Source organism: Physeter macrocephalus, chromosome 19 (genome assembly GCF_002837175.3).
Source record: "Physeter macrocephalus isolate SW-GA chromosome 19, ASM283717v5, whole genome shotgun sequence".
Taxonomy (NCBI): domain Eukaryota; kingdom Metazoa; phylum Chordata; class Mammalia; order Artiodactyla; family Physeteridae; genus Physeter; species Physeter macrocephalus.
The window spans coordinates 15,262,236-15,280,654 of NC_041232.1; the positions used below are offsets into that span (position 1 = coordinate 15,262,236).

Below are 18,419 nucleotides of genomic sequence, written 5' to 3' on the forward strand. Positions count from 1 at the left end.
GCTAATATTCTATACTAGAGATTGTGAAAAGTGAGATCACTGGTTAAAAGGTACACACATTAAAGTTTTTTTTTTTTTTTTTTTTGGCCACACTTCTCAGCCTGCAGGATCTTAGTTCCCTGACCAGGCATTGAACCGGGGCCCTGGCAGTGAAAGCGCTGAGTCCTAACCACTGGACCACCAGGGAATTCCCTGTTTTTGATAGGTATACTACCAAATTGTATTTTACCTCCATCAACAGTGATAAGGATCTTGATTTATCTTATTCTTTTTAAAAAATTTATATTATATATTGGAGTATAGTTGATTAACAATGTTGTGTTAGTTTCAAGTGTACAGCAGAGTGATTCAGTTATACATATACATGTATCTATTCTTTTTCAAATTCTTTTTCCATTTGGGTTATTACAGTGTATTGAGCAGAGTTCCCTGTGCTATACAGTAGGTCCTTGTTGGTTATCTATTTTATTTCAAATTCTTTTTCCATTTGGGTTATTACAGTGTATTGAGCAGAGCTCCCTGTGCTATACAGTAGGTCCTTGTTGGTTATCTATTTTAAATAGATAGCAGTGTGTACATGTCAGTCCCAAACTCCCAGTCTATCCCTCTCCCACCCCCTCTTCCCCCCATAACCATAAGTTCATTCACTAAGCCTGTGAGTCTGTTTCTGTTTCTGTAAATAAGTTCATTTGTATCATTTTTTTTCAAGATTCCACACATAAGTGATATCATGATATTTGTCTTTCTCTGTCTGATTTACTTCACTTAGTATGATAATCTCCAGGTCCATCCATGTTGCTGCATGTCATCATTTCATTCGTTTTAATGGCTGAGTAATATTCCATTGTATATTTGTACCATATCTTCTTTTTTAAAAAAAATATTAATTTAATTTATTTATTTCTGGCTGCATTGGGTCTTCGTTGCTGAGCATGGGCTTCCTCTAGCTGCAGCAAGCGAGGGCTACTCTTCCTTGTGGTGCGTGGGCTTCTCATTGCGGTGGCTTCTCTTGTTGTGGAGCATGGGCTCTCAGCATGTGGGTTTCAGTAGTTGTGGCTCGCAGGCTCTAGAGCGCAGGCTCAATAGTTGTGGCGCAGGGGCTTAGCTGCTCCACGACATGTGGGATCTTCCCGTACCAGGGATCAAACCCATGTCCCCTGCATTGGCAGGCAGATTCTTTTTTTTTTTTTCTTTTTTTTTTGCGGTACCCGAGCCTCTCACTGTTGCAGCCTCTCCCGTCGCGGAGCACAGGCTCCAGACGCGCAGGCTCAGCGGCCATGGCTCACGGGCCCAGCCACTCCGTGGCATGTGAGATCTTCCCGGACCGGGGCATGAACCCGTGTCCCCTGCATCGGCAGGTGGACTCTCAACCACTGCGCCCCAGGGAAGCCCTGGCAGGCAGATTCTTAACCACTGCGCCACCAGGGAAGTCCCCACCGTCCCCTGCATCGGCAGGCGGACTCTCAACCACTGCGCCACCAGGGAAGCCCGACTTACTTTGTTAAGGCAGCCCCAGGATACTAATACACCTGGTCAAAAATTGGGATTTTATTCTGGGTGCAGGAGGAACTCCTGGAGCTGTAACCAAGCAGGGATGTGGTATCATTTGAATTACACGTGGAGAATGGATGTGTGAGGTCTCAAGAAAGACTGGTAAAATAAGAAACAAGGAAACCAAAAGCAACTATACTCCAATAAAAATTAATTTTAAAAGAACTTAAAGAAACTAAAAACAAACAAACAAACAAAAAACCACACAAGGAAGCCAATTGGAGGTATAAGATATTAGTGGCCAGAGTCAGGGTAGCAGCTCTGACCTTGGTGAAAATGTACAGGTTCAGAAAATATTTTGGAGGTACACCAGCAAGATTTGCTGGTGGATTAGAAGTGGAGGATGAAGGAAAGAGAGGCTTCAAGGACACGTCTAGATTTTTGGATGGTTTGTACGTTTTCCACCAACTCTTAAAGCTTATGGAATTTGCGAATGCAGTGTTTTTGGGTCTGGAGATGCCGTGGATGAATCGCTGAATGGCCAGGAATGAATGTGGGTGTATCAAAAAATGTCACCCAATTTGGCCCAGCTCTGATTGGTTCTCACTGTGAGCCCATGGGTGGGTGCCAACAGGCCTCCCTCACTCCAGCTGTCAAACGGTAATTAATAATTCCTTCGGGAGAAGCCCTCCTGCAAGGCCACGAAGATGAGCCAGCTCTGCCTCTCTGCAGCCCTTCTAGTCTTCCTGGGCACCCTGGTGGCCAGCAACCCGGGGGGTGAAAACAGCAACCAGGCCCAGGCCCTGCGCCCTGCCTTCTGCCTGGAGCCTCCCTACGTGGGTCCCTGCAGGGCCCTGTTCATCAGGTACTTCTACAATGCGAAGTCCAGGCTCTGTGAGACCTTTGCTTACGGCAGAGGCAGAAGGAAGCAGAACAAATTCCTGGTTAAGGAGGACTGCATCAGCACCTGTGGTGGCTGCAACAGGGCTCAGGAGAGCCGGGCAGCTGTGCTCCCCTTAGATGGCAAAGTCTTAGGAGGCCCCAGGGCTGGGCTGCTGCTGCTTCTGAAAGATTTGAGCCTCCTCCTCTACTTCCTTCTCAAAACTCCCTTCCTCAGCAGGACCCTGCCTCTTTCCTCACTGCATCCTCACCTTCATGCATACCACTCTCCACCATTACTGCACTCCTTGGAGGGGGCAGCGATGGATTTTCTGGCATCCAGTTCTGAGCGTCAGTGGTGGCAGAGGTTTTTTCAATAAAGAACCCCCTTTCCCCACACACACACACAAAAAATTCCTTCGGGACTTCCCTGGAGGTCCAGTGGTGGTTAAGACCGTGCTCTCAACGCATGGGGCACGGGTTCGATCCTTGGTCAGGGAACTAAGATCCCGCGTACTGCACGGTGCGGCCAAAAATAATAATAATTGCTTCATGTCAGTCTTGTCAATAAGTGTCTTTGCTTTTGACCTCAGAGGAGTAAGGTGGCATTACAACTTTTGGGACTTCTTTTTTTTATTATCATTCTCTCCAGTTTATGATGATTTTATCTGACACTGACTTATTAATCATTGGCTAAGTTTATTGGAGGATGGATTAGTTTCATTATTGCCCTGTAGGGAGATAAATGCAAAGTCTTCTTATGATGAAAGTGCATTTACATTTTAAAAAAATCACTAAACTCAAATGGTGTTTTGAGCTCCCTGAGTTACTGTGGTACGATTTGTGTTAAGGAAACTTCTTCTTTTGGAAACATAGGGGGTCCCTGACTGGTGTAGGGCTTGTTCGTGAAAACAGGACACAGGCTGTCTTAGTCAGTTTGGGCTGCTATAACAAAAATAGCATGGGCTGGGTGGTTTAACAACAAACATTTAGTCCTCATAGTTCTGGAGACGGGGAAGTCCAAGATCAAGGTGCCGGCAGATGCAGTGTCTGGTGAGGGCCTGCTTTCTGGTTGGCAGATGTGTGTCTTCTCTCCTTGTTGGAGAACAGAGAGGGAGGAAGCAAGCTCTGTGGGGTCTCTCCTTATAAGGGCACTCATCTCATTCATGAGGGCTCTGCTCCCATGACCTAATCCCCTCCCGAAGGCCCTACCTTCAGATGCCATCACACTGGGGACAGGCTTCAGCATATGCATTTTGGGGGATACAAACGTTCAGTCCATAGCACAGGTGTCCTCCGGTTTCACATACACCAGGGCCCTCTGGAACGTCAGGCCTCGTTCCCATTCCACGAGAGACCCCGGGCCAACACCAGACCCTTCTGGGCACCAGGGAGCCCCTTCTTGCTCCTCAGACAGTGGCAGAAGGGGAGTCCTTGGCATCTCAGATTGGAATTCAGCCCTCACTTCTGCTTGGAAGATTTCGGAAAATGGATTAGGCTTGACCCAACCACCACTTCTGGGAGGGTGGTGATGTTGCTGAGGGGCTGAGGGCATACGCTCTGAGGCCCAGCCGCCCGGGTTCAAACGCAGGTCCTGCTGCCTGTTGTCTCTGTGACCTTGGGGAAGTTGCTTGAACTCCTCCAACCTTAGTTTTATCATCTGTGAATTCAGGGGTAATGGTGGAAGCTAGGCACAGATTCCCTGCACACATTCATGAGATAAACACGCACAGACTTCAGCATAGAGTTGGGCACACGGTGTATATGCACTTGGTCCATGTTACCTCCATCAACTGGTGAAGGAGGTGACGGGATTCTTGTGGGAAAAATGCATCTCAAGTTTCCATCAGTCAGTACATCTGGGCTTTTCGAACGAGACTTGCGTGCCTAGATCTTGCTTTTCCCGTCTTTCTACTGACATGATTGATAACTTAGTCTCTTAAGGAAAAAAGTTTGGAAATATTCTAACCTGGCCTTGGAAGCTAGGGGAAAAAAATCTGAGATGTGGCAAGTTGTTATCTGTACGTGACTTTGTTTTCTTGTCTTGTTTAAAAAATTTTTTTTTCTTCCAGCTTTATTGAGGTATGATTGACATACGGCACTGTAGAAGTTTAAGGTGTACAGCGTAATGACTTGACTTACATACACCATGAAATGATGACCACAATAAGTTTAGTGAACATCCATTGCCTCATACAGATACAAAATTAAACAGAAAACAATTTTTTCCTGTGATGAGAACTCTTAAGATTTGCTCTCTTAACTTTTATATATGACATACAGCAGTGTTAATTATATTTATCATGTTGTACATTACATCCCTAGTACTTATTTATCTTATAACCGGAAGTTTCTACCTTCATCCAATTTCCCCTCCTCCTACTCTTCACCTCTGATAACCACAAATCTGATCTCTTTTTCTGAGTCTCTTTGTTTGTTTTTGAAGTATAATGGACCTACAGCATTGTTAGTTTCTGTTACACAACACAGTGATTTGATATTTCTGTACTTTTCAAAATGATCACCACAGTAACTCTAGTTATGACCTGGCTCCATACAGAGATATTACATAATTATTGACTATATTCCCTGCACTGGACATTTCATACCCATGACTCATTTATTTTGTAACTGAAAGTTTGTACCTCTTAAATCTCCCTCACCTTCCTCCCCTCTGGCAACCACCTGTTTGTTCTCTGTATCTATGACTCTGTTTCTGTTTTATGTTTTTTCATTTGTTTCATGATTTAGATCCCACATATAAGTGAAACCATACACTTACGACTTTCTCCACCTGACTTATTTCACTTAGCATAATATCCTCTAGGTCCTCCATGTTGTCACAAATGGCAAGATTTCATTCTTTTTTATGACTGAATAGTATTCCATTGTATATATGTACCACATCTTCTTTATGCATTCATCCGTTGATGGACACTTAAGTTGCTTCCATATCTTGGCTATTGTAAATAATGCTGCAATGAGCATAAGGGTGCACACATCTTTTCTTTGTTTTTTTTTGGCCGTGCCACATGGCATGTGGGATCTTAGTTCCCTGACCAGGGATGGAACCCATGACCCCTGCAGTAAAAGCATGGGGTCTTAACCACTGCGACCACCAGGGAAGTCTCATATCTTTTCTAATTAGTGTTTTTGTTTTATTTGGATAAATACCCAGGAGTGGAATTGCTGGATTGTGTGATAGTTCTATTTTTACTTTTTTGAGGACTCACCATACTGTTTTCCATAGTGGCTGCACCAGTTTACATTCCAACACCAACAGTGCACAAGGGTTCCCTTTTCTCCACACCCTCTCCAACACTTGTCATTCTTTGTCTTTTTAGTAATAGCCATTCTGACAGGTGTGAGGTGATATCTCACTGTGGTTTTCATTTGCATTTCCCTGATGATTAGTGATGGTGAACATCTTTTCATGTGTCTGTTGGCCATCTGTATGTCTTCTTTGGAAAAATGTCTATTCAGTTTTTCTGCCCATTTTTTAATCTTTTTTATTTTTTTTGATATGGAGGTGTATGCATTAAAGACTTAAATGTAAGACCTGAAACCATAAAACTTCTAGAAGAAAACATAGGCAATATACTCTTTGATATCGGCCTTAGTACTTTTTTTTTTGGATATGTCTTCTTGGCAAGGGAAACAAAAGCAAAAATAAACAAATGAGATTACGTCAAACTAAAAAGCTTTTTGCACAGTGAGAGAAACTGTCAACAAAAGGGCCAACTACTGAGTGGGAGAAGACAGTTGCATATGATATATCTGATAAGGGGTTAATATCCAAGATATACAAAGAAATATAAGTGACCTTGAATGTGTGAATGGACAGAGATGCTGCAGAAACATGAAGTTGGCTGTATGAGGGCCGGGAGCTTTCTCCCTCCTTACCACCTGGATCTCTGCTTATCTATCAGTGGGCATTTTGTGCCTGTGCCTTCTAGGGAGTGAGGTTTTCTATAGGCCTGGGGTGATACAACCTGTCTGGAATGGCCACTGCAATGTGATTTTGTTATTCATCTCAGGAGTAAGAACTCTGCACTGTTCCTTCTTAATTTAATGATGCAGTTGAAGAGTCTTGCCTTTGAGATTGGGACCGCTGCTCCTGAGGGTACAGAAATCCCTTAGTCCAGAGCAGTTCAGGATTGCCACAGCTGTTTATTTCACTGACTTGCCTACCTATCCCCTCCTGCCTCCAAGTCAGGTGGATACGAGGTTAGAACCACTGTGTGTTTACCTGCAGAAAGCCTGGAGTGGGTGGAGTGGGTAGCACAGACCTTAACATATTTCAGTAGAATCTGTGCTTCTTTCAAGAGACGATCTCTTAGCCACTGGGGAGCTGAGTAGTACACAATGCCAGACTCTCCCTGTGTCTATTTTTCTCAGGCCCAGCAAGTATTGAGGGAGCATTTGAGTTGGTTGGCACTTGGGCAATGAGGAAGCTGGTTTGTATCAACCTCCAAGAACCCCTTTGGATTCACTTGGGGTTTGGAGGATGGGAGTGCTCCTGTTTAGCTAGCGATGTGGCTGCCACTCCCAACTTCCAGGAAAGGGAGTCTCGGGAAAGCCCCATGTTCCCCGACTAACTGGGCCCATCTGATTTGTACTCGTTCTGTGATGGTGATGGTGTCACTGTGCCCTATCACAACATAAGGTCCTAGGGAAAGGGGATGTTGGGCATCCTGAAGAAAGATTGCTGGCCCCGTCAGAAGATGGGATGACCTTTGCCCAAAGATTGATTAACCCGAGTCTCGCCAAGCTCATCTGAAGCAGAGATGTATGCTTGTAAGAGGCTGAGGACCTCTGGGTTTTGGTCTTCTGGACAGAATCAGTGGTCACTAGGGAGGTGGGGAGGCAATGGGGTTGTTATATTCACCTCTATGTTCCATCTCCTTTTTTTTTTTTTTAATTTGGCTGCGCCACACGGCTTGCAGGATCTTAGTTCCCTGACCAGGGATTGAACCTGCGCCCTCGGCAGTGAAAGTGCAGGGTCCTAACCACTGGACCACCGGGGAATTCCTTATGTTCCATCTCTAAGTGATATCAAAACACTCTGTAAGTTTCCCCAAGGATCTTGTCCCACTGTGGAACAACAGGTACACCCACTGGTTAGCAGAGGCTAGTCAATACATTCTTAGGTCATTTTCAAATAAAAATGCTAGTGTGAAGAATAAATGTAGGAAAATAACTTTTCATCTTGTCAAAGAACCCAAGATATGAAAATGGGAATCTCCTATTTTGTGGGTCCCTGAGATGTAAATTAACTCTTTGAGACACTTGACTGGCCAACCTATAGTTATGGTGGGGAAGGAAAGAAGTGCGTTCTGATGTCAAGAATGACTACAGAGAACAGGAAGGCAGCAGCAGTAGTGGATTGTTGTAGAACAGGAATCAGACTTTTTCTGTAGAGGCCAGACGGTAAATATTGTAGTCTTTCTGAGTCAACAGGTAAAAACGAGGATATCATATAAGTACTTATATAACAAGAGAGAAAACAAATTTCCACATGCTTTTTGTTGACAAAATTCAAAATATAATAATAACTGAGTACTTTTTTTTGATGGGGGGGGCGCACCACGAAGCTTACAGGATCTTAGTTCCCCAACCAGGGATTGAACCCAGGCCACTGCAGTGAAAGCGCCGAGTCCTAACCAGAGGACTGCCAGGGAATTCCCATAACCTAGTACATTTTTTTTGGTAGTGCAGGCCTACTAATGAGAAGAATGGGATTCTTTGGGTGGGGGAGGGATAACATTTCACTTAGTTGGGGTTCAAAGTTAGTGTTCTCGCTCATCACATCGATTGTGGATGTTCATCTGTACATACCGTCTTAGCTTGTAGGCTGTACAAAAACAGACAGTGGGCCGTTGTTTGCCGATGCATGTTCTAGAATCAATGTACAAGTATACTACTGTTAATAATGTCAGATAACATTCATAGAACATTGACCACATGTCAAACACCAGGCTAAGTGTTCTGCTTATATTCTCTCATTGGATCCTTCAATAACTTGGTGATAGAAGTTACTCCTGTTCTTTTCATTTCATAGTAAGGACAGGAGAGTGAGAATAGGAGGGATGGACACTTGCTCAAGGTTGTCTGTCTAGAAGCGGCAGTAGAATTTACACTCAGGTCTGTCTGAATGCAGAGTCCAAGTTCATAACCACTAGGCTAAGACATCCATCCAAGAAACTGACATGACCAAGGCCTCCATAAGATGCTGAACCTTTGTAAACACACTGTATTTTTATTTATTTGCTGTTTTATTTTTGTTTCCTCCCCTATCTGTCTGTCTCTCCGAGTGATTGCTACCATCACCCTGCAAGCAAAAAGTGCTGGTGGTTTCTGTTTAGGAATATCAGCAGGGTGGAGAGAGAGGTTGGAGGGATGGAAAGGGGTACCGCCTTCTTTTTAGTCAGAGTAAGGGAAGAACCCCAGGGATTTAAGAAGATGGTGTCAGCTTTAATTAAGAAAGCAGACTCAACCCAAGGGTTTATAAAAAAGCTGTAACCTTTGAACACTTAATTCAGAAGGCCCTTCAGGTTCTCTCATTTGATTTTTTTTTTTTTTAACCCTTCCGCCTACAGCGTTCTCATCCATTCCCTTTATCCAAACCCATGTTTTGCTCAGCATTGTGCTGGTCAAAAGCCCCTCCCAGGGAATTCCTTCGCAGTCCAGTGGTCAGGACTTGGTGCTTTCACTGCCAAGGACGAGGGTTTGATACCTGGTCAGGGAACTAAAATCCCGCAAGTCACATGGCGCAGTCAAAAAAAAAAAAAAAGCCCCATCCCAGCCAGTTTCTGGGGGTCTCACTGTTCATGACAGGCCTCTGTGGCCCTCCAGACCACAATTTGGAAGACCCAGGTGGTCCAATCTAACACAGTACCTTTGCTGGCCCAGGCGTGGCTACCAATACCACAGAGGTACCCTGTGCTTGGCTGGGTGCTCGCCAACTGTGGGCACTCCCTAGGACCTACTGGTCCACATACCTACCCAACTAGTCAGCAACAGGCAATGGGATATTTGAGCACCTCCCAAACTACAGTATAATTTTTTCCCCAGACCCTCTGTGGGAAGTGACATGATTCCAGCAAATCATTGCAACTCTTAGGAGCCAGCCCTGACTAGACAGGCATATTGTCAAGAATATTTTCCTCAGAAACCCACAATTTCTGTTGTTATACAGTGGCCCCAGAATAGGTGGAAGTAGCTTCTGTACTTTGAGGGGATCTGGCAAAGCCTTTCCTCCCCCTAATAATTTATCCCCTGGGCATATTTTTGCCCAAAATTCTACAGTCATAGATTTATCCCTTTGACCAAGCATTGCCCTTTCTGGACTCTTCTTAAGAGGAAGTCTCTGGTGGAGGCAACACACTACAGGACTTTAGTATAAATAGGATCAAAGAGGATCTTAGATGCACTGGGTACCAATCGTGGGACGGCACTTCTGGCACTGTTCTGAGTGCTGTACGATACTAATTCATTTAATTGTCATGACAACCCCATAAAGTGGGTTCTAGCATCACCCCCATTTTACAGATGAGGAAATGGAGGCTTAAGAGAAGTTAAATACTTTGCCCAAAGTCACACAGCTAGTAAGCGGAGTTCAAAATTGGGACTGGAACCAATGTTTCTTGTCTTTCAGTGTGAAATTGTGCCAGGGGTCCCCAAGACCACCCGCAGCTTCACTGATTCTCTAGGAGAACTCACAGGACACGGAGGAGCACACTTCCAAGAGTCCTCTCCCAGTGCAGTCACATGGCACACGCTTAATTCCTCCAGCAGCAAGTTGTGGCAACACGTGTGGAATATCTATCAGGGGCGCTCGTTAGAGACTCCAGTGCCCTAGGTTTTTACTGGGGCTGGTCACATAGGCATCCTCTGCCTAGCACATACCAAAATTCCAGACTCTCAGAAGGAAAGCAGGTGTTCAGCATAAGCCACACTGTTTGTACAAACAGTTTAGGCCTGGTGAACCCCACTCTTACCAGTTCTGGGAACGGTGGGAACCCCCCTGAAATCCAAGCTCCTAGTTGCCAGCCCAGGCCAACCTCGCAGGCAGTCCTTTCTAAGGAAAGCACTCAGGCCTGCTATGTTAACTCTTTTTTTTTTTTTTTGTGGGATCTTAGTTCCCCAACCAGGGATTGAACCCAGACCCTTGGCAGTGAGAGTGCAGAATCCTAACCACTGGACCACCAGGGAAGTCCTGCTACATTAACTCTTTAAGGCACAGATATCCTTTCCACTCATCCGTGTTTTTGAAAAGGGGCGATTTGCATTTTCCATCTTCTGTAAGGATTGATCCCCTCAGTAAATCTCACGGAATTGCTCAGGAGTAAATGAAAGCATGCCTAAGGGCACTTGGCACAGTGTTTGTCACATAATAAGTGATTGATATTGTCATCCTCACTGGCTGCTTCCTGATCATCTCTGTGTCTCTTAGAGCTGGTAAGGGGCTCCAGTTAACTCTTACGCCTTCTCCACCCGCTCTGTCGTTCCCAGGAGGCCCCTATCAGGTTGAGGTCAACATCTCCAGCACCGGCAGGCTCCCCAACGGCACACTGTATGCGGCCAAGGGCTCCCGGGTGGATTTCTGCTGCAGCAGCAGCTCCTGGCCTCCGCCCATGGTTGAGTGGTGGTTCCGGGCCCCGGATTCTAGCACCGAGCCCTTCGGAAACAACCTGACGGCCAGCTGCTTCACGCTGTTACTGATGTCGCAGAACCTCCAAGGGAACTACACCTGTTTGGCCACAAACATGCTCGGCGGGAGACATCGAAAGGTGACCACCGAGCTCCTGGTCTACTGTGCGTAAGAAGTGCTCCCCTCCCCCACTCCTTCACCTTGACCCTTCGTGAACTGCGTGTTTGTGCCTCCCCTTTGTATACAAAGACTTACCTGATGCACAGGTTCTAACATGCTTCTGCAGCTCCCTCGACACACACGTACACATGTCAAAGAGAGTGTTACCTCTTCTGGAAGCTCACTGCTAACTAGGAGTACAGGAGAGTCCCTGTGAGTCATAGAGGGTTAATGCCAGGTCTAAAGATTTTTTTTTTTTTTTTTTTTGCGGTACGCGGGCCTCTCACTGCTGTGCTTCTGCAGCTCCCTCGACACACACGTACACATGTCAAAGAGAGTGTTGCCTCTTCTGGAAGCTCACTGCTAACTAGGAGTACAGGAGAATCCCTGTGAGTCATAGAGGGTTAATGCCAGGTCTAAAGATTTTTTTTTTTTTTTTTTGCGGTACGCGGGCCTCTCACTGCTGTGGCCTCTCCCGTTGCGGAGCACAGGCTCCGGACAAGCAGGCTCAGCGGCCATGGCTCACGGGCCCAGCCGCTCCGCGGCATGTGGGATCTTCCCGGACTGGGGCACGAACCCGTGTCCCCTGCATCGGCAGGCGGACTCTCAACCCCTGCGCCACCAGGGAAGCCCCTAAAGTTTTTTTTTTAAATTGAGGTGAAAGTATATAACATAACATTAACCATTTTAAGATGTACAATTCAGTGGCATTGAGTCTATCCACAGTGTTTTGCAACCATCACATTTATCTAGTTCCAAAACATTTTCATCACCCCAAATTGGAAACCCCATATCCGTGAAGCAGTCACTCCCATACCCTCTTCCCCCAGCCCCTGGCAACCACCAGTCTATGTTCTATCTCTATGGATTTGCCTATTCTGGACATGTCATATAAATGGAATCATACCCTAGATGACCTTTGGGGACTGGCATCTTTCCCTTAGCATCATGTTTTCAAGGTTCATCTTGTTGTAGCTTGTGTCAGTACTTGCTTTCATTTCTTGGCCTAAGGGTATCTATTGTATGGCTCTACCACAATTTGTTTATCCATTCATCTGCTCTCATGCTCTCCATGAACACAGGCCCTCTAGCGCTGTTAAGAACCAATAGTTCATGAATCTTTATTTTGCAGGTGAAGAAACAACAACCCAATGCACCTATGCACACATTTAGTGGAGGAAAACCACTGTAGAAATAAACACAGGGTGCACTCCTAATCCATGCTAACGAAAGGGAGCGTGAGAACGACAATTAGCAGGCAGGGCAATGGCACACTTACTTTATACGTTATTCAGAGCCTTTGTAAGTCTCAATGCTGTCTATCATAAGTGACATTTATCGGGGCTTCTGGGGTGGCGCAGTGGTTGAGAGTCCGCCTGACGATGCAGGGGACACGGGTTCTTGCCCCGGTCCAGGAAGATCCCACATGCCGCGGAGCGGCTGGGCCCGTGGGCCATGGCCGCTGAGCCTGCGCGTCCGGAGCCTGTGCTCCGCAACGGGAGAGGCCACAACAGTGAGAGGCCTGCGTACCGCCAAAAAAAAGAAAAAAAGACATTTATCGTATATAAAGTCATACGTGCTTGTTGTAGGAAACAGATGAGTAGAAAGAAGAAAATAATCACTTGTACTCGAACCATTATTTTGGTATATTTCCAGTAATTTTTCTTTTAGATGCCACATATCTACAAATAAGATCCAAATTTCTATTTATATGTATTATATAAAATATATAAAGGTATATGACATACATGATATATATACTATCTACATACATATATAATATATATTATTTTATATATAATTATGAACACATAGGTTACAACAGGTTTGTAATTTGTTAAATTTTTATATATTTTTTTAAGTGGTACTTGCCCATAGCAAAAAAAAAGTGTGTTGAGGTTTGGGGATGAATAAATCTCCGTCTTCCTGCAACTCCCTCTAGGGACCAGCAGTGCCCAGTAGAACTTTCTGTGATGATGGAAATGTTCTCTTCTGTATGGTCTAATAGCTACCATGTGTGATGACTAGGAAATGTGAGTAGTCTGATGGAGGAAATAAATTTGTAATAAATTAATGGAAATTTAAATAGCCACACGTGGCTAGTGAGAAATGCAAATCTCTTCCATGATTTAACACCCAGCCGAGGAAACCCAACTTGTGTCAGGCACTAATTTGTGCTAGGAGCTATCTCAAGGTACACTACCTGGGGTTGACGTTTCTCTGATACCCTGGTTCTGTAATCCTTAGGGTCAGCCCAGTGGCTCATCTTAGTCTGTGATTAAGGCCACGTCCTCTGGTGTTTTGCAGCGCCCCCTGCGTCAGCCCCTCAGTGCTGGGCAGAGCTGTCACCAGGATTGTTCACGCTGCAGCTCAGCTGTCGCTGGGCCGGAGGATACCCAGACCCAGACCTCCTGTGGACAGAAGAGCCAGGAGGTGTGGTTGTGGGGACGTCAAAGCTGGGGGTTGAGATGCTGAACCAGCCCCAGCTGTCGGACGGCAAGAAGTTCAAGTGTGTCGGGAGCCACATAGTGGGGCCAGAGTTAGGAGCCAGCTGTGTGGTACAGATCAGTAAGTCTGCTTGGCCTTGTCCTGGGCTTCTGGGGTCCACTCACCTTCCTCTTTTCTGGGACAACCCTTTGAAAGAAGGTCTGGGAAAGAAATCCCAGGGTGTTGGAGTGAACTGAATTGCTTCCATTTCTTCCTTCCTTTTGCTTTTTTTGTTTAACTGAAGTGTATTGGATTTACAATATTGTGTTAATTTCTGCAGCAGAGTGATTCAGTTACACACACACACACACACACATAAATATATGTACACACACATTCTTTTTTATATTCTTTTTCATTCTGGTTCATCACAGGATATTGAGCATAGTCCCCTGTGCTATGCAGTAGGACCTTGTTGTTTATCCATTCTGTATATACTAGTTTGCATCTGCTAACCCCAAATGCCCTCTTCGAAGATCTCTTCCTTTCAGACTTTAAAGATGCTTAATGAAACTTCTTGGTTGTAGTCCAAGCTGGTTTTCCCTGGCAGTTTCTAAGTACTGAAGATGGAGCAGTGAACAAGACAGACAAGGTTCATTTACTAGTTATCTCCTGTTATGGAACAAATTACCCCAGAACTTAATGGCTTCAAACAACAGTCATTATCACGATTTCTGTGGGCCAAGAATTCATACAGGGCAAGGTGCTGACATCTTGATTTAGAACTTCAGACGTTCCGAACTGTGAGAATAAATATCTGTTGTTTTAAGCCACCCCGTTTGTGGTACTTTGTTACAGCAGCCTCAGGAAACCAATACAATGAGTAAGCCAGGGCCAGAGCGTGTTGGGTTGTGCTGGCCCTGGTGAGGTTGTCCTCACAGTTTATGAGGTTAATCCTCAGAGGTGCAGCTGTGGAGAGCTGACATGCTGAGAAGTGAGCCCTGCTGTGTCAGCAGGTGCTTGTTTTCCCAGGCAAGTGGCATTCAGATGGTTTACCCTTCCCACTAACTCATTCAGCACACTTCTCCCGAGTGTCCCCTCTGTGTCAGGTACCATACCTGGCCTTGGGTAACCTAGGGGACCAAGACTCGCTCTCTGCCCTAGGACAGGGGTTGGTAAACTATGCCTCATGGGCCAAATCCGACCCAATTGGTTTTAGGACCATTTTTAAAAAATGCGATTTAAGTCACATACTATAAACTTCACTATTTTTTTAATTTTTACTTTTTGGCCGCACCGTGCAGCTTGGGGATCTTAGTTCCCCGACCAGGGATCGAACCTGCGCCCTCGACAGTGAAAGCTTGGAGTCCTAACCACTGGACCACCAGGGAATTCCCTAAAATTCACTATTTTAGAGTTTATAATTCATTGTTTGTTTGTTTTTTTTAGTATGTTCACAATGTTGTATTACAATCACCATTCTAATCCAGAATATTTCCATCACCCCCAAAAGAAACCCTAGCAGTCACTCTCTCTACAAAGACCACGTGAGGGTACTCATTTCCCAGTATCTCCACCGACATCGAGTGTTATTAATTTTTTAGATTTTTCCTGTTTGCTAGTTGGGATATGGCATATTGTTTTCATTTGGTTTTCTTTGATCACTGGTAGAGTTGATAATTTTCATATGCGTATTGACTTCCTATATATTATCTGTGAATTATCTGTTCATATTTTGTCCATTTTTCTATTGGTTTATTCATCTTTTCTCATTATTCCATAGGAGTCAGTTAATTTCCTAGAACTGTCATGCACATTATAGATATTTTTCTGGCATATTTGGCTCCTAAACCACATTTCTGTTAGTGATGAGCAGTTTCTGATTTTGAAAGAGTCACCTCTGTCAGTCCTGTTCTTCTTCTTTTTTTTTTTTTTTTTAAATAAATATTCATTTATTTATTTGGCTGCACAGGGTCTTAGTTGTAGCGTGCGGGATCTATTGATAGTTGCCTGACCAGCGGTCGAACCCGGGCCCCCTACATTGGGAGGGCGGAGTCTTAACCAGTGGACCACCGGGGAAGTCCCCTCTCAGTCCTGTTCTTTGAGGTTTCTGCGCTCAGAAGGTCTTTGACTCTTTCTTATTAACTTACTATTTGTAATCCTCACAGTAGCCTGCAAATTAGGATGATTGGTAAGTTGCAGATGATAACATGTGTGAACTAATTTACCCAAGATCAGTTGGCTCGTAAGTGAGGAGCCAACACATAGCCAGGCTGGTCTGACCCCAGCACTCTTGCTTTTATCCAGGTGGTGCTGACTGCTTTCCTGGTGACCTTCCACACATGATCTAGCAAATCTTTTTGGGTAGGATTTAGGTGCTCCGCATGGTTCCAGGTACTGTGGAGGAATACAGAGTCTTTGCCTTTAAAGGACTTAAACTTTATTGGAGAGAGAAGTCTGGCAAATGTGAAGCAGGAAATGGCAACATCACAAATACAACTGACCCTTGAACACCACAGGTTTGAATTGCGCGGTTCCACATACATGTGGATTTTTTTTAATAAATGTAACTTAACAGATCTTTAAATTAGCTCACTGTGGGGAAAAGTTTGTGTCTGATTAGAGATCACAGGATATAGAATCAAAAGAACTAGAGTTTGAGTCCTGATTCTATCCAAACTGTTTCAGCTTCCTGTCCTTGGGCGAGTCATTTATCAATTCCTTTGTTTCTGAGGCAGAGAGAGCAGGTCGTGGATTTTTAGATTTCTCACCGGTTGGTCCCCCAACCCCCATGTTGTTCAAGGGTCAACTGCTATGGTGACATTAACATTTACTGAGTGCAGATAGAGTGCAGGTGCCAAGTGTTTTGCACACAGTATCTAGTTCAGTCCTCAATCACCCTGTGAGCTGAGAGCTCGTATTATCCCTCAGAATTAGTTTCCTGGAGCTGCTGTAACAAAGTATCACAAACTTGGTGGCTTAAAACAACAGCCGTTTATTCTCTCTCAGTTCTGGAGGCTAGAAGTTTGAAATCAAGGTGTCGGCAGGGCCGTGCTCCCATCAGAGTCTTCATGGGAGAATCCTTCCTGGCCTCTTCCAGCTCCTGATGGCTCTATGTGTTCCTTGGCTTGTGGCTGCATCACTTTGGTCTCTGCATCCGTTTTCATGTGACCTTCCCCTCTGTGTGTATGTCTCCCTGTGGCCTTTCCTCTTCTTATAAGATACCAGTCCTTGGATTTAGGGCCCACCCTCAATCCAGGATGATTTCATCTTGAGATCCTTAACTAGTTACATCTGCAAAGACTCCATTTCCGAATAAGATCACATTCTGGGGTTCTAGGTGGACATGAGTTTGGGGAGGACGCTCCATTTTACCGATGGTGAAACAGAGGCAGCCGACTTGCCCAGACTGCAAATAGAAAGCAGTATACACACTCAGAGTGGTACATAATGAGGATGTCCGAAGTGTGTTATGGACAGTAAGTCCCAGGAAGTGAATAAATGATGGAACAATGCTGAGAGAGGGTGAAATTAGCAGAGGCAGCTGGTGGGGTTGTGTTATTTTGCCCTTACCCTTCTTTTTTTTTTTTTTGCGGTACGCGGGCCTCTCACTGCTGTGGCCTCTCCCATTGCGGAGCACAGGCTCCGGACGCGCAGGCTCAGCGGCCATGGCTCACGGGCCCAGCCGCTCCGCGGCATGTGGGATCTTCCCGGACCAGGGCACGAACCCGTGTCCCCTGCATCGGCAGGCGGACTCTCAACCACTGCGCCACCAGGGAAGCCCTACCCTTCCATTTTATTTGCAGATCTTGCCTAAGTCTTTATTCCTGTGACCCCTGAGACTTGACCAATAATTTGAATCTAAATATGTGCTCAGGGTTAAGAAATGTGTCTGGAGAAGGGAGCTGACCAGACGTTTTCCCAATTCCAGGAGCACAGGAAGCAAGCACAGAGCCTGGACCCTTCTCGGACTCTGACACCGTCCAGTTCTCCCCGCCTCCCTCTTGGGCACTTGAGCCTGGAAGTGCATACAAGTCACCTGGGGGCGCTGGTTAAAATGCAGATTCTGACTCTCTTGGTCTGGGTGGACCCAATATCTGCATTTCTAATTGCCTCCAGGAAGCGCTGATGCTGCTGGTCCGAGGACCACACCTTGAGTAGCAAGGCCCTTGCAGGCGAGGGGTCTCTGGATCATTCCACTTGAAAGGACTAGTACGACACTGAAGTGTAATGCTAAGGTCCACCTCAAGGATCCAGGGCAGTGTAGCCCCCAAGCTGATGAAAAGTGATGCTTTCGGGGATTCCTGCTGCCCAGATGGATCGATCGATCTAGCTATCATTATCTATCTATCTACCTTTCTTTTCTTTCTTTCATTTCTTTTCCTTCCTCCCTTCCTTCCTCCCTCCCTTCCTTCCTTCCTTTCTCTCTTTCTCTCTTTCTTCCTCCCTCCCTCCCCTTCCTTCCTTCCTAATTTCTCTTTCTCTCTCTCTCCCCCTCCCTCCCTCCCTCTCTCTCTTTCTCTCTCCCTCCCTCCCTCCCTCCCTTCCTTATTTCTCTCTTTCTCTCTCTCTCTCCCCCTCCCTCTTTCCCTCTCTCTCTCTTTCTTTCCTTCAGCTGTGCCACGCAGTTTGTGGGATCTTAGTTTCCCGACCAGGGATTGAACCTGGGCCACCCGGCAGTGAAAGCACCAAGTCCTAACCAATGGATGGCCAGGGAACTCCCCAGATCTCTCTTTATATGGTGTGTAGCCCCTAAACTGAAGACGCCAACTCAGCCTACGATAAGGTCGAGCCCCGTGCACGGTGGCCC

General features: G+C 45.5%; 1 protein-coding gene across 1 annotated transcript in view; it reads right to left on the minus strand.

Moving 5' to 3' along the window:
* Positions 1-16,279: 16,279 nt before the first annotated feature.
* VSIG10 (V-set and immunoglobulin domain containing 10) overlaps positions 16,280-18,419 on the minus strand; it is a 14,568-nt gene continuing 12,428 nt past the window's right edge. Inside the window, exon 4 of the mRNA XM_028480546.1 lies at positions 16,280-16,338. Within this exon, the coding sequence (XP_028336347.1) occupies positions 16,280-16,338 (59 nt within the window). The remainder of the gene's footprint in view (positions 16,339-18,419) is intronic.